A 14,261-nucleotide genomic window follows, 5' to 3' on the forward strand; every position below is an offset into this window, starting at 1 on the left:
GGGGATCCCAAGTTGAAAATCTAAGAAACTTACCTGCTCTCAAGCCACTTGTGTTGGCAGGAGACGCTCAGACTTCTGCAGCAATGTAGTGCTGGGGCCTCCCTAAAAACAGACTGACACAAAGCAGAATTTGTTTTCGGCTCAGAGGAATCACATGGTCCGTGGCTGGGTACACATCACGGGCTTCTGTAGGGGAAAATAGGTAGATTTAATCACTCGGGCTTCCTGAAATCAAAAGACAAACGTGTCTAAATCCAGATACAGTTTTGAAATAACTCAGTGATGCTCTGGTTCTCAGGAAGCAGGCGGAAAACTGCTGTACACTTTCACCAAACCAGTGCACCGGGCGACAAGGAATGGCCCCGGACCCCTCAGCCAGGGCATCAGCGGCAACCAGCATGGGCTCCTACTGGGATCTGGGGACCCTGCTTCCAACCTCGCTGCCTGACTGGTCTGAATGCTGGTCCCACTACAGCACCTGAAACAGTGACCGGACAGGGTTCTTGAGCCCCCTTCTCCCCCGTTCTGAATCTCCACAGTGCAGAGCTCCTCTTGACACGCTCTGGTCCGCTGGTCGGGGATGCCAAGGTCCAACAAGAAACAAACCACTATTGATCAACAAACCTGAATTCTAAAGTTACTTTCCTTTCATACATGTGTTTATTTGGTATTGACGATGAGGTACCCCATCAGAAAATCCTGCGCGGGGGAATACTACTCAATGGTTAAGGAGCAGGGAAACATTTACTTACAGTTAGCTTATCATAGTCATAATAGTTTACACAGACAGTACAATAGTGAGCCACCAAGTTCCAATGCCACACCCCTTTCCCACACTTTGTTTAGCTGCAGATTCTCGAACCTGGATCTCAGTGTTGCGCACCGCCATTTCAAACAGCCCTAGCACTGCTCCCAGGAGGCAGTCGATAAAACGGCACAAAAGCACAAGGACATGAACAAAGCATTCACACTACATAGACATCTTATATCTTACTGACAACAAGGTAGGGAGCAAAGACGCAGATCCAGGCTGGGAAAGCGACAACATGCGGCATGGGAGCCATATGGGATGAGGTGAGGTCCACTGGTGTGCAGTCTCCCTTGCCCCAGGGTGCCTCACAGCGCTTCTCAGATGACAGGAAGAGGAGGACCTCCCTGGGAATGGGTCAAATCTCACGCCAATAGGAATCCATCCAGTCACAAAACTAGTCTTGGGACTCCTCTGACAACAGCTGACTGTTTGGTCCCCAGAAGGAGCCCACCCCCAGGAGCTGGCAACACAGCACTGTCTGAATCCCTTCAGGTCTCCGCCCCATGAAAGGGGGCAGGGGGCTCTCAGTTTTCTTCCAACCACTGCTTGAGCAGCCTCTGGAACATTCTCTTGCTTTCCTGCTGCTTCTCCAGTTGGCACTTCTCCTCTTGCTCCTGCTGCTGCTGCTGTGCCCCTTCTGGCAGAAGGCCAGACCGGTTGTTGCCCAGGCTGAGGGTCAAGCCGCTGAGGCCCTGCACTAACGTTTCCCAGGAGGAAGGGTTGGGGGCCCCATTCCTCTCGCCAGAGAGCCCAGAAATACTCGGCCTGTGGCCCTGGCAGTAGCGACATTCACATCGGAACCGATTCTGAGCTCTGTCGCCTGTGGGGTAGACCCTGGTCTCCCTTTCCACTGGGTAAGGTGCCATGTGATCGCGGTGCCTGCGTCTCAGGTGACCCAGGAATGCTTTCTTCCTCTGAGGGAAGCCTAGCCGCTCCCAGCGCCGCTCCCGCAGGGTCTTCTCCTCCCTGTACTGCTGCTGGAACAGCCCCTCTGGCAGAGGGGCAGGGAGGCCAGGACCAGGACTGGGGTTCAGGCCGCTGAGGCCCATCATTAGCTGTTCCGAGGAAGAAGGCTGAGAGGCTGCTGCGCCCTCCTGCGAGTTCTCCCCAGCGGTCGCCTGGGAAGATCCGGAAACCAACGCTGGGTTCCATTTCTGGAGTGGATCCATGGGGGTCCAGTTAGAGCTAGAAGCTCCGCCCAGCCCGGGGGTCTAGCCGGGAAGGTGAAGCTGGAGGTTTTCGAATAGCTAAGAGGTGGCGAGGGAAGCGTGTGGCCAGAACACACCAGACTGCAACAAAGGGTGACAAGAGAAGAAAGAAAACCCGTGATTATTCATCTTACTCCACCTTTCTGTCCCTCCGCTTCCTAGGTGTAAAATGGGGCTGATGATGAGACCCACCTTCTAGGCTTCCTCCGAGGATGACATGAGATAACACATGTCCAGAGCTTAGAATGCTGATGGCATAGCATAAAGGTTTGAGAAATGGCACCACTGATTGCATCCATGAGGCATGTGATGTAACATGGAGAAACATATTGAACGAGGTTAACTCCGTGCAGATTCTTTGTAACCCAGGCTCAGGAACGATGATAAGAACAAGCAATGCCTGACTAACACGTGCTCTTCTCATAGGCATTTGAATACTTTCATCGAGTAGACTTTCAGTAAATTGTACATATTTGTACCACGGTGACAACACACCCTTGGGAATTTCTGCCTTCACGATCAGTGGCTTTACATCTAGTTAAAAAGGCTGCTCGTACTGATGGAAATCATCTCAAAAGTCTCGATACGTGTAAATAAGAATTTCTTCTACTAAAAAACCAGGAGGTAAAACCACGACAATGCAAACAACACATGTAGGGGGGTGGGGGGGCGGCGAAGGTGGGGGGGGGGAAGAATGATGAATCTCCATTAAATGGAAAACTGGTTATTTGAAATGATCAATTGATACATTTTTAGCAGGAAGGGCAAAAGAGGGAGGAAAGAAGGTATAAATAGCAGGGATGGCAGAAGAGATTTCACTACAGACTCGGAGAACAAAAAGAACAACGTGGTCAGACTGCAGTCAGCACCATGAAAATAAATGCTACACCTTAGTTGAAATGGACCAGTTGCTGTAAAATTGTAAGCCACCAAAATTCACCCAGGATGAAGTAGCGTAGACAGTCCTCTATTGTTTACAGAAACTGAACTGGTAGTTTTAAAAACGAAAGAAAGAAAGAAAGAAAACCTCTGCAAAACGATCTCCAGGCCCAGAGAGTCTTCCTGGCCAATTCTAACAAACATTCAATGAAGACATCACACCAATTGTACACAATCTCTTCCAGAAATCAGAGCAGGGGGGACACTTGCAAGCGATGCCATGAAGGTAGTACTGTACTGATACCTGGAAAACTTCAGACTGGTGCTTTATCAGCAAAAGCCCAAAATTCCTCAACAAAATACACAAGAGCTCCAACCCAGCAGTATGTGAAAAGAATCACAAACCACAACCAAGTGGGTTTCATACCAGGAATGCAAAGGTGGTGCTTTCTCTCGCCAAAAAACAACATAATTCCACAGAAGTTGAGGTCAGGCAAAGAAGACAAATGACAGCATGATGTGAAGGTACGAAGGAAAGCCATTTGACAAGACACAAAATCCACTGATGATATGAAATCCTCTGACACACAGGGAATGGAAGACCACTTCCTGAACCAGCTAAAGGGTATGTGCCCCCACACCTGCAAGGTCAAGAAATGGAATGCTTTCTCTGTAAGGCTGAGAACAAGGTCAGGGTGGTGACTCTCACCACGACTGTTTGATGTCACCCTGGAAGTCCCAGACAGGGCAATGATGTCAGGAAAGGGAGCAGCACACAAATGAGAAAGGAAGAAATCAACTTGTCCCTTGGCGTAGATCTCATGACCGTGTATGCTACGTGGAACACCCCAACGTATCTCTGCTCAAACCCCTAGAACTAATAAGTGCATTTAGCAATGATGAAAGAGACAAGGTCAACACATGGAAAACCACCGTGAGTGTCACAAACTGAAACTGAAAAGCAACACACAAGGGAATAGGTACGTACGAAACCAACGACAACAACAAAAAATTTACAGGAAGTGCCTGCGGAACACCTTAAGATCCTAATGAAAGAAATCAAAGAGGACCTAATTCGATGGAGAGAAACAATGTGTCCATGACGTGGAAGAGTCCATGTGGTAAAATAGTTAATTATCCCCAAGTTGTTCTGTAAAACTAATGCAATTCCCATCGAGATCCTGGCAGGAGTTCTGTGTACATACACAGTCTGATTCTGCGCTTCACCTGGAACGTGCAAATTTTCAAAAACAAGGATGAATTTGGGGGAGGTCTTGCCAGAGTTGCAGTAATCAAGACTGCCATCTTGGAAAGGAGTAGACAGGTAGATTAACGGAAGAAAATACAGAGTCCGTAAACACACCCATGAAAATATGAGTTCTGATAGAAATGCGAAGGTGAATTCAAGAGAAGGGAGAATCTTTCCATTGAAAGTGTTGCATATCCGTGTGCCAGGATACCAACCTCGACCCCACCATTTTTATACACGGCTAACTGAAAATGGTTCAGACATCTAAAAGTGAAAAGTCCACTGGTGAGCCTCTCAGTAGACAACACAGGAGAACATCTCCGGAGCCAGAGGACAGGAAAGAGTAAGTCTTGAACGCGACAGCAAACGCACGATCCACGAAAGAAAGAAAACTGATTAAACAGACTCCATCAAAGTGTAAAACTGAAGCCAGGAACGATGGCACACACCTGTAGTTCCAGCTACTGGGGAGGCCGAGGGAGGGAGGATCACTCGAGCTCACCAGTTTCAGACCAGCCCGGGCAATACACAGAGACCCTCTCTCTAAAACAAAGGAAGGAATAAAAATTTCAACCAGCTTTGGCTTGGAAAAAGACAGTATGTCGAGACGATGAAAAGCAGAGCTATGCATAAGGATCACAGATCTGACAAAGTCTTATATCCAGAGCACAGAAAGAAAGCGTTTGCAAAACTTACCGCTAAGAAAACAAAAAACCCCAAAGACTTGCATGTGAGCACGTGAAACAATGTTCAACATCATTAACCATCAGGGACCTGAACAATAAACCCATGATGACAGTATCCCCTTACACAGTACTACGATGGTTAAACGAGAAGCACTGGAAGTACTGAGGGCCGGAGGACAGACTGAACAAATGGAACCCTCACACTTTGCTGGCGAGAAGGCAAAAGACTACAGCCACTCTGAATCTAGAGTGATGCTTTCTCCTAAGCTAAACTTGTGTTCCCCTGAGGACCCAGGAATCCCATGCCTGCCTCTACCCTGGACCAAGAAAAACCTGGGTTCCCACAAAAGCCAGCACACGAATGTTTGCAGCAGCTCTTTCCTCAGATGAAAGGATAAACAAACTGTGGTGTCCACACAATGACAAGCTGTTCAGCATTCAAAAGGAATAGAGTATTGCTCTGAGATTCACCAAGATGTTGCATTATGCTAAAAGAAGGAGGCCCATCTTGGAAGGCCACAGGCTTCCTGGTTTCAGATCCATGACCCTCTCTAAAACACACCACCGCAGGTCAGGGGAACAGATTTGTTTTTACCGGGGAGTAGGGGTGGGGAGGTGTGTCTGCAAAGGGGCAGCAACAAGGAGTGTTGTGGGGGCAAAGGGCGAGTACACGGTCCTGATCCTGGTGGTGGCTACGAGCAGCTACACATGTGATAAAGCCTGCGGAACCGTACTCAAAAGAAAACAAAAATGTTGGTCTTACTGGGTGGTAGTTGAAAAACCCAAATGGCAGACTTTGCCACAAGGGCATCTCTCTATATTTTCTCAATACACATGTCCTGAAGGAGTCTAAAAACGCTTCACATGCAATGCCAGATTGAAACTTCAGGGCAGCAGCCCAGGCTCTGTCCTTCAAGCCAACTTGGAAACCAAGAATACACCGGCTTTCTTCAGAGCATACTGGCAATTGGCAATTTGTATTAACCAAGCATCAGAGCAGGAAACACAGAACAATATTAGAAATGTTTCAAATCATCTGACCTACAAACACAGATAAAGGTCCCAGAGAGAGTCTCCCTTAACACGTCAGTAAGTGAAAGCTGTTGTTTCTCAGGAGTTAGTCCAGTTACATCCTCTGGGCCATCGCCCTCCCACATAAACGCTTATGTGTGAAACATCTGGAAACTGATCTTAGCCCCATTACCTCCCCAACTGATTTTTCACATGTCACAGGGACTCCCTCAGGATCATATTTCCTCATATGGAAAGGCGATTCTCGCAGAAAGAAAACCATTCTCACGAACACCTTTTTGTGAAGAAAAACCAAGCCTTTGGAAACATCAATTCATAACTGACCTGTGTCTTAATCACCCTTTGCTCTCCCTCTCTCCCCACACCGTTCCCGTGAACTATTTCACTGTCCTATCTCCAAACCACACACAAGAAGGTTCTCATGATCTTCTCCAGAGCCATCAAAGGCACCGGGGCCTAGAGAAGTCCCCTATTTGGGGGGAGGGGAGCAGTCGAGTCAATCACTGTGACTTCCCATCCTTCATTATCTTATTCCTTTTCCCTTTTTCCACAGTCCCTTGTCCCAGAGGGATAAAGATCTCATATCAAATGTCTGCTGCAAGCACCATGGTTCTGGATTCACTTCATCTTCACACCCAGCTTCTGAAGAGAAGGAAAGGACCACTGGACACGAATGAACCCACCAAGTTTACTGGTCTGAGCTCAGTTCGGCAGGTGATGTCCCTCAGCAGCCTCTTTGCCCACGGCTCTGGTGAATCTTACTTGTCAGTTCGGCTAGGCTACGGTGCCCAGTTGCTCAAACATTCATCTAGGTGTTGTTGTGAAGGTATTTGTGGGGAGTGATGAACTTGCACAGTCACTAGACTTTAATTAAAGTCCACTGCCCCCATCACGTGAGTGGCCTTTAGCCAATGAGCTGAAGGCCACAAGAGCAGAGACTGAGGCTTCCCAAGGCAGAAGCAACTCAGCCTGAAGACCACAGACGCTCTGCCCGAGTTCTCAGCTTGCTAGCCTGCCTGCAGATTTCAGCCTCAAGACTGCAACTGTCATGTGAAAGTCCAGTGGTGTCATCTGCCCTCTGGATTTCAGACTTGCCAGTACTCAAGATCCCGGGGAGCTGACTCCTCAAAACCCATCTATCCATGTGCAGATGGATATAGATACGCACAGATGCACAGGCACATGGACGTCCTTATTGGTTTGGTTTCTCCGGAGAACCTTGACTCGTGTACCCACAACATACCACATCTTCCTGAAGTCCAACCCAAGAAACATTTACCGAGCTGCCATACTATCAAGTGCCAGGTGGATGACAAGATGTTTGACAGAAAACAGCCTCTGTTGACTTAGCGTCTTCCACGTGCCAGGAAACGTGGGCTGGGAGTTTCACATCCATTATCTCATTTGGTCTCATTTTACAAATGGGGACTCAGAGGCCTACGGGGAGAAAGATGTTGGTGGCAGGGCCCACATTGGAATCTGGAGTGTGAGAGAGAGCTGGGGAGTAGTCTGGAGAATAGGGAGATGGGTTTGAACAGAGCAGATGGGACCAATTCATGGAGGACTTCCAAGCCACGCAGGAGCAATAAAAAGTCACACCCTCTGTGCACTGTCCTGGGGCATCCACCAAAGCAGAAGCAGCCCCAAACTACTGAGGATAGAGCTGGGGCTGAACTGGATGGATCCACACAATAGAAGGTGAGGTGTGTTTATGGCTCCCAGATGGGGAAACCACCATGCAATGGCCAGCATTCTGGTGAGGCCCAGAAGAATGGGGCGGAGAAAGAAAGGCTCCTGGGCTGGCCAGAGAATGCTAATGTGACACTTACATTCTTTTCTCTAGGGTTCCCAGCATGGCCTGGGCCCCGCCTTCCTCCAGTGTGTCCCACAGAGGCACTGGCAGTTTTAATCATTTTAATATTGCTCCCTCAAATAAAATCCACAACAGTCACTGTATCAGGCAGTCAGCTTTAGACAATGAGTGAAGAGGAATGAGACCTAAGCAGAGAGGTAATTTGCCAACTCACAAAACAGAGTGAAGAGGAAGGGTGGGCCCAGGCCAGGTATAATCTGTGACCCACCAGTGCCACCTAGGATCATCTGTTGGAGCTCTCCTTTTCGGCCATATCAGTTCTAGGACTGACATCCATACATGCCAATGTCCAAGGACAGGAAGGCACTTTCTACTCTCTGTATCTCTGCTGTAGCAAGCGAGCAGACCAGAAGCCCCCACAGACATTCCCTCTGGGTTAGTTCCCCATTCCTCAGTCAGTGGGGAGCCAGTGGAATGGATGACCATGGCAGTCTTGGATGAGAGATTTTGCAGGGGAGTGGTGCCTTGGAGGACTTTCACCTCCTATCCACCCTTGGGGAATCAGCTTAGAAAGAACTTCCTCCAGGAGGCCTTCTCTGGCCTCTTCCCCAAGCCCTAGATGAGCTCACACAGCACCCTGAATTTCCCCTCTCCCAGCCCCAGCCCCATTCAGTTGGCATCAGATGGTTCTGCCTGTCTCACTCACTAGCCCAGAAGCCAACAGTGGCCAGCGACTTGGCAGAATTTGCCCATCACAGAGCCCCGACCCCGGTGGACGTTCACGAACAGCCTGCAAATGAAATAAGAAAAATCTGGGGTCCTCCACAAACGTCTCACTCTGTAAGTAAAACCCTATACAATCTGTACTGTCCCATGTTGCAAGGAAGCAAATTCCTGCACCACAAAGTTGGGTAATAGCCCTAAGATCACACATCTAAGACAGGGGCAGAATTCCATGCCATGTCTGTCTGACTCCAGGTGCGTGTTTCTCATGGGGGCAGGGCACTGCCTCTGTGGATTATCAACCCGCATGGAAGCCCGAGTTACAAAGTAATCCTGCGGGGGGGAGAGGCCAGCGAGGAAAGTCCTGGAGGCTGGCCCACGTGTCCAGAGCTGGTCCAGGGATCAGGCAACTGTCACAGCCAATGTTTACCTTCCCTTACTGGTACCAGGCTCTGTTCTCGGTGCCTGGAATGCTGTCCTCAACAAAGCCTGCTCAAACCTCCTGCCCTCATCAGCTTGCATTCTAGCCCGGGTGAGCAGAAGGTAAATAGCCGAACAAGTAAATGCATACAGTGTGGGGGTGATGAGCACTGGGAAGAGAGCTGTGCTGATTTTGACGATCGAGACAAGGACACACGATACTTTTTCCAACTCTGCCTAATGTGATGTCATATCCTTATAAAATGAGTCCATTTCAGTTCGGAAGAACTGAGTTCACATACTACTATCAACTACATAATACTATGATGGTTTTCCAGAAATGGCAAGACTCTACCAAAAATGGCTGAGATCCGTGCAAGGTCACTGTCTGCTGAAAAGCGTATGCCCACCTTATACAACGCCAGGGAAAAAGGAGTCTGAGTTCCAGACAATGCAGTGCCACGCTGCTGTTCTGTATCTTTGTCACCTGCACGGATTAGCTGTATTCTCCTCTACCAGGAAGAGAGGGGATAGTCTTGTCAGCGGCTCTGCTGCAAAAGAACATGGACATTAGCCAACACTCAGTGATGCCCGCTTTCCAGCATGAAAGAAGAAAATGAAGACCAATGAAACGTGGTCCCGGCATGGCATTTGGGATCTTCCTGTAGGTGGGCCCAGAAGACACCGACAGGGAACCACAGTGGGAGTTCAAAGGGGTGGGGGCAGGGAAAGGGTGAAGAGGAGGAGAGGCTGAAGCAGCAGGAGGAAGACAAGGGAAAAGTCTCCTCTTGCAAAGTGAAGAGCTCACCTGGTCACCCGGGTCACTGATCACTAGGTTCACATCGTCAATGCTGCTGATGCCATCGTGAGTGAAATCTATGCCTCTCACCTACAAGACAACAAAACCTGAATGGTGAGGCATATTCACCTAACACTTCTTTACTGATGGCACACTCTGTTCAGCGGTCCCCTCAGTGAGGTACCCAAAGCGGCCATACCCCGAGAACAGAGCTCAGCCCCAGTAAGGAACATTCTAAGGTATAATATAAAGCAGAAGGAAAAAAAAAAAAAAAAACCTAGGCGCTACATTGTTACTAGACACCTAAGAAGAGAGTAGGGATAGAAGACACAATGCTTCTCACCCCATCTCCTCAGAATAAGCAGAAATTCAAGCACAGGACCTGCCACACCAGCTCATTCGCTATATATATATATACATATATATATATATATATAAATACATACATATATATATATATATATATATATATATATATATTTTTTTTTTTTTTTTTTTCCATCCAAGTAACAGCTGGTCTGACAGTTCGTATTCCCAACGAAGGGGAATACGTGGCTATTGTGCTCATAGTATATGGCTCTGGACTCTCTACTGCGTGGGGATGAAAGCCACAAACACTCTCTGCATGGACGGAAAATGAAGTTGATATACTTTCTGCATCCACTCCTGCACACTCTATCCTCCTTGCAGGATAAGAGTCCTCAGCAGGCTCCCAGTCTTTGGGGGCAGGGAGCCAAACTGAAGATGAGGAAGAGGACCTGAGCTGGGGGAACTGAAAACTCAGAGAAGGCCCTGAGGCCCAGGTGGTCAGGAAGGGCTTCTCCATGGGCGTGGTGCCCTAGGGAAAATGTAGGTTACCTATCCCTTACCTGACATACTCAGGGACAGAAGTATTTCAGAGTGTTTCGGGTTTTGCAAAATTTTCATATACCTAATGAGATTCTCTGGGAGGGGGACCCACTGAATTCATTTACGAGTCATACACACCTTGTACACACATACCCTAAAGATAGTTTCATATGATATCTTTAATTAAGGCGCCTGTGTGTATGTGTGCATACCCACTGGGGAGTGAACCCAGGGCTTCAGGCATGCTAAGTACACCCTCTATCACTGAACTACCCCACCCCCAGCCACTCTCAGAAATTTTGGGGTTTGGGAGCAGTTCGGATTGTGGAGTGTCAGATGACGGAGGCTCAATCTGTATTATCGCCCTTACTTGCAGATGAGGTACGTGAGGATCAGAAATGTTCAGCCACTCACTCAAGGTCACGGAGCTAGGTTGTGATGCTGGCCATTTCTCCGCTAGGTCTGTTAAAATACAAATATCTCTGTACCTTTCATCACACCAATCTCTCCTCTCACTACTGTCGCCTGTTTCAGTTTCCATCCGCCATCTTATACTTACCCGTGGCTCTCCTTACCTTTAAATTCTCATAATCTGATAAATATCAAATACAGATGGGGTGTTAGCACGGGATCATTACTCTAAGGACATAAATTTTCCTTGCAACGCACCAGAACCGAACATTTATCTTTAGTTTATCTGCCACCCACACGCCGGGTCAACAAAATGGATCTGGGGCTTAGTTTTAACTCAGCTAGTCACACAATCCCAAGTCTGATTTCCAATGTAATGGACATCTGACTGCAGAGAGCATGACCAGCGCCTCCCTACAAAAATCATTCCCGGAGGATTTTCTCAAATGCCAGTGATGGTCCAGGCTAAGAGACACTTTGACAGGGAGCTGTTGGGATTCTGCTCCTGAAAACAGGGAACTGCTTCCTCTCTGGCCTTTCTCCCTGTTGCTGGTACCCCAAGAGGCTCAGCCAAGCAAGGCCACTCACTGGCCCTTCTTGGACAAAACTAACACTACCCTGACGCACGCAGGTCAACACACAAATGCAGCACACCCCATAGGACCGTGTGAATCTAGGGAAACCGCAAGGGAAGTGCCAGTGGACATCTGTCAGCCTATCATCACACCAAATTTCTGATCCCACCCAGGTCAACTGCCCAGGATCAGCTGCACTGCAGCCAACGGGAGGACCAAAGATGCCCTCCCTCTCTGAACATCACACACTGCAGCTCGCATGGTGATTTGATGGAAAAGGTCCAAACACTTGCATGCGAATGCAGGAATCACAGAGCCTACTAAGAGCCTGCCTGCTTCTAAGTCACATCCTGAGCCCTCTGGCTTTCAAGCATCCTGGGAAGACTTTCTCTGACGTTTCCATTTGGGAAATGTCGCCTTCCTTGAAATCACTTCAGAGATTTTTGTCTCCTATGGTGGGGTGGGAGATGAGGCGGAGGAGTGGGAGGCGATACCGAGGAAACTGGTTATTTCTGAACCTGTTGAACACGGATTCGAGCCCGATCGCACCCAGCTGCTTAAGGATGCCCACAGGAAGTTTCAGTCCTATTTCTCGGCTTCAAAACGCCGGGCCCCAGCTAGAGAAAGAGAAATACGCCACACGCAGACTGTCCACCCGCCATTCTGATGAGGACGAGATGGGGCGTCTGAGAAAAACAACGGTCCCCTCGGAAAGCGCCCTTCACGGCTGGCCAAAGGAGGACTCCGGTCCCAGGACCCACAGGCGCACCTGGTCTGGTCCAGGAGGTTCTCTCCGAGTCTCTCCCCCCACCCCCTTCTCTTCTCCTTCTCTCACCCAGCCGGTGCCAGGGAGACTCTGTCTCTCCCCCTCGGCCTCCCTCTCTCTCCGTCTCTCGGGGTCTCTGGCTCCCTCTGCGTCTGTCTCTCTCCCAGCCCCCTCGCCTCCCAGTCTCTCTCAGTCTCTCCCTGTCTCTCTGTGGCTCCCACGCTCTCCGTCTCTCCGAGCCTCTCTCCCACCCGCTTCTCTCTATCTCTGTCGCTCGGGCTCCTTAGGTCTCGTTGTCACTCGGGCTGTCTCACGCGCGGTCTTTCTCCGGAGCGGGTCCGGGCGTCTGCTCGCCGGCGCGCCGCCAGCTCTCCTCAGCCCTGGTAACGCACCGCGGCGCTTGGGAGGAAAGGGTTAAGATCACCGAGAGGAGCCGCCCTCCGGAGGCTAGAGAGGCCGCGCCAGGGAAGGCGGGGTCTGTGGGCCTGGCGTGCGTCAGAGGGCAGGGACGCCTGGGAGGAGGAGAACGGGGACCTGGGTTCTCTGTGGCAGCTGCAGTGCGAGTCGGGAAGGGGACGGCCCCGGGTTGCTCCGCGGAGCGGCAGGGTAGGGGGTCGCGGCCCGCGCGTTCCCTCTCGGCCCCGCGGAGCGGCGGCGTCGAGGCCGCCCGCCGTCCGGGCAGCGCACCGCCGCGGGCCCTCGCGACCTCGAGAGCGCGGGTCCGGGACGCGGCGATGCTCGCCCAGGCCGTGGGAAGAGATTCCGGGCAGCGGAGGTGACGTCACAGGCGGGGCTCGTGGGAACCGGCGAGGGGGTCACGGGAGGCCACCTGCTCGGGGACGGGCTGGCTCGTTCTGGTCTGGAGCGCGCGAGACCGGATGCCCGCTCTGTGATTTGGGTTTTTTTTCACCAGCTGCTTTTGCAAGGGCGGAAGGAGCCCACCGAGAAGGAACGCGCGTGCGCACGCACACACGCAAAGACATGGAACCCATTCGGGCTGCTGCAGTAGGCAGAGGGCCCTGGATGTGGATACCAGTGTCGCGGCGGGGTGGCTCTTGCCTTTGCGTTTCGCGAGGAATAGACAGGCTATAGTGGGGGAGATTTACGGGGACGGAGGTTATTGATATGATCAGAGGTGCTCTCTGTAAACTGGATGGGGAGTGATTATCGCTGCCCAGCTAGTCGAAGAGAAGAAACTTCCAAATCTAAGCGCATCATCCTTGAGACAGACAGTGGACCAGGAGTCAGGAGGGCCTGTCATACCCGAGTGGTGTGGGACTGGTGGCCGGGTGGACAGAGTGCAGGCCTCATATCTTTAGTCGCACGGGGAAGGGTGGTCCTTTGTGGTCAGCGTTTCCCAAAGCAGGAAATCATGCTGGAATTTCTTCCCCATGACTTGCATCAGGAGTCAGGAGATGCTCAGCATTGTCGACAAGGTCAAACTAAGCAGGGCATCTTTCTTGCCTTTCCAAGCAGATCCATATGTATGGAAAGAGATGATCATTTTGCCCTGGAAGTTACTAACCCATGAACAGCATTTTATACTTTCCAGATGGTCGCATACTCATGGTGTAGATGAAGGCAGAAATCAATAATTGTCCCAGGTTGTGATCATCATCCTCATTTTATAGATGAGGTGACTTTTTGTGTTCCAGTGCTGGATATGGAACCCAGGGACTTGCGCCACCTAGGAATGCCCTCTGCCACTGAACTTTGTCCCCAGCCCCAAATGAGGGCTGGAGCTCAGGTGGCAGAGGTTTTGCCCAGCAGGTTGGCGACCCTAGGTTGGATCCCCAGCACCAAATAAAAATGTTTATAAGGTGAGGTAACGGCCACAGAGAAGATTCATAACCAGCCCAGAGTTACACAGGGAATAACTGGGGTATCACTGATGCACATCCAAGTGTCTGTGGCTTCATTACCCCATTCCAGATCCAGATATCTGAATCAGTCCTCCCTCCTAAACTGTAGACTTCTTGAGCCAGCTAAACACCCACCAGTCACATTTTTGCACTCAGTGAACTCTGGGGCAGTGGAGTG

General features: G+C 50.2%; 1 protein-coding gene and 1 long non-coding RNA gene across 8 annotated transcripts in view; one reads left to right on the plus strand and one right to left on the minus strand.

Moving 5' to 3' along the window:
* Positions 1 to 12,979, minus strand: LOC143639303 (protein FAM156A/FAM156B-like). 6 transcript variants are annotated; one of them, XM_077107484.1, is made up of 5 exons: positions 12,756 to 12,979; positions 10,840 to 10,931; positions 9,630 to 9,710; positions 9,232 to 9,372; positions 678 to 2,100 (listed from the first exon to the last, which is right to left on the minus strand). In XM_077107484.1, the coding sequence occupies exon 5, from the start codon at positions 1,978 to 1,980 to the stop codon at positions 1,336 to 1,338; it is 645 nt and encodes a 214-aa protein (XP_076963599.1). In that variant the 5' UTR covers positions 1,981 to 2,100; positions 9,232 to 9,372; positions 9,630 to 9,710; positions 10,840 to 10,931; positions 12,756 to 12,979; the 3' UTR covers positions 678 to 1,335. The 6 variants fall into 6 exon arrangements, 5 of the variants coding, with proteins under 5 accessions (XP_076963599.1, XP_076963598.1, XP_076963597.1 ...); XM_077107483.1 differs by having other exon boundaries at positions 12,536 to 12,979; XM_077107482.1 differs by having other exon boundaries at positions 12,473 to 12,979.
* Positions 11,800 to 14,261, plus strand: part of LOC143639306 (uncharacterized) — a 17,971-nt gene continuing 15,509 nt past the window's right edge. The window contains exon 1 of one of the 2 annotated variants that reach the window (XR_013154679.1): positions 11,800 to 12,996. This is a non-coding gene — a long non-coding RNA (uncharacterized LOC143639306). The remainder of the gene's footprint in view (positions 12,997 to 14,261) is intronic. The other variant, XR_013154678.1, reaches the window with a different exon arrangement.

The sequence above is a fragment of the Callospermophilus lateralis genome, chromosome X (assembly GCF_048772815.1).
Source record: "Callospermophilus lateralis isolate mCalLat2 chromosome X, mCalLat2.hap1, whole genome shotgun sequence".
NCBI classification, from domain to species: Eukaryota; Metazoa; Chordata; class Mammalia; order Rodentia; family Sciuridae; genus Callospermophilus; species Callospermophilus lateralis.

Bases quoted from the DNA above. Each gene is read 5' to 3' on its own strand.
- LOC143639303 (XM_077107484.1), bottom strand. From the start codon at position 1,980: ATGGATCCACTCCAGAAATGGAACCCAGCGTTGGTTTCCGGATCTTCC.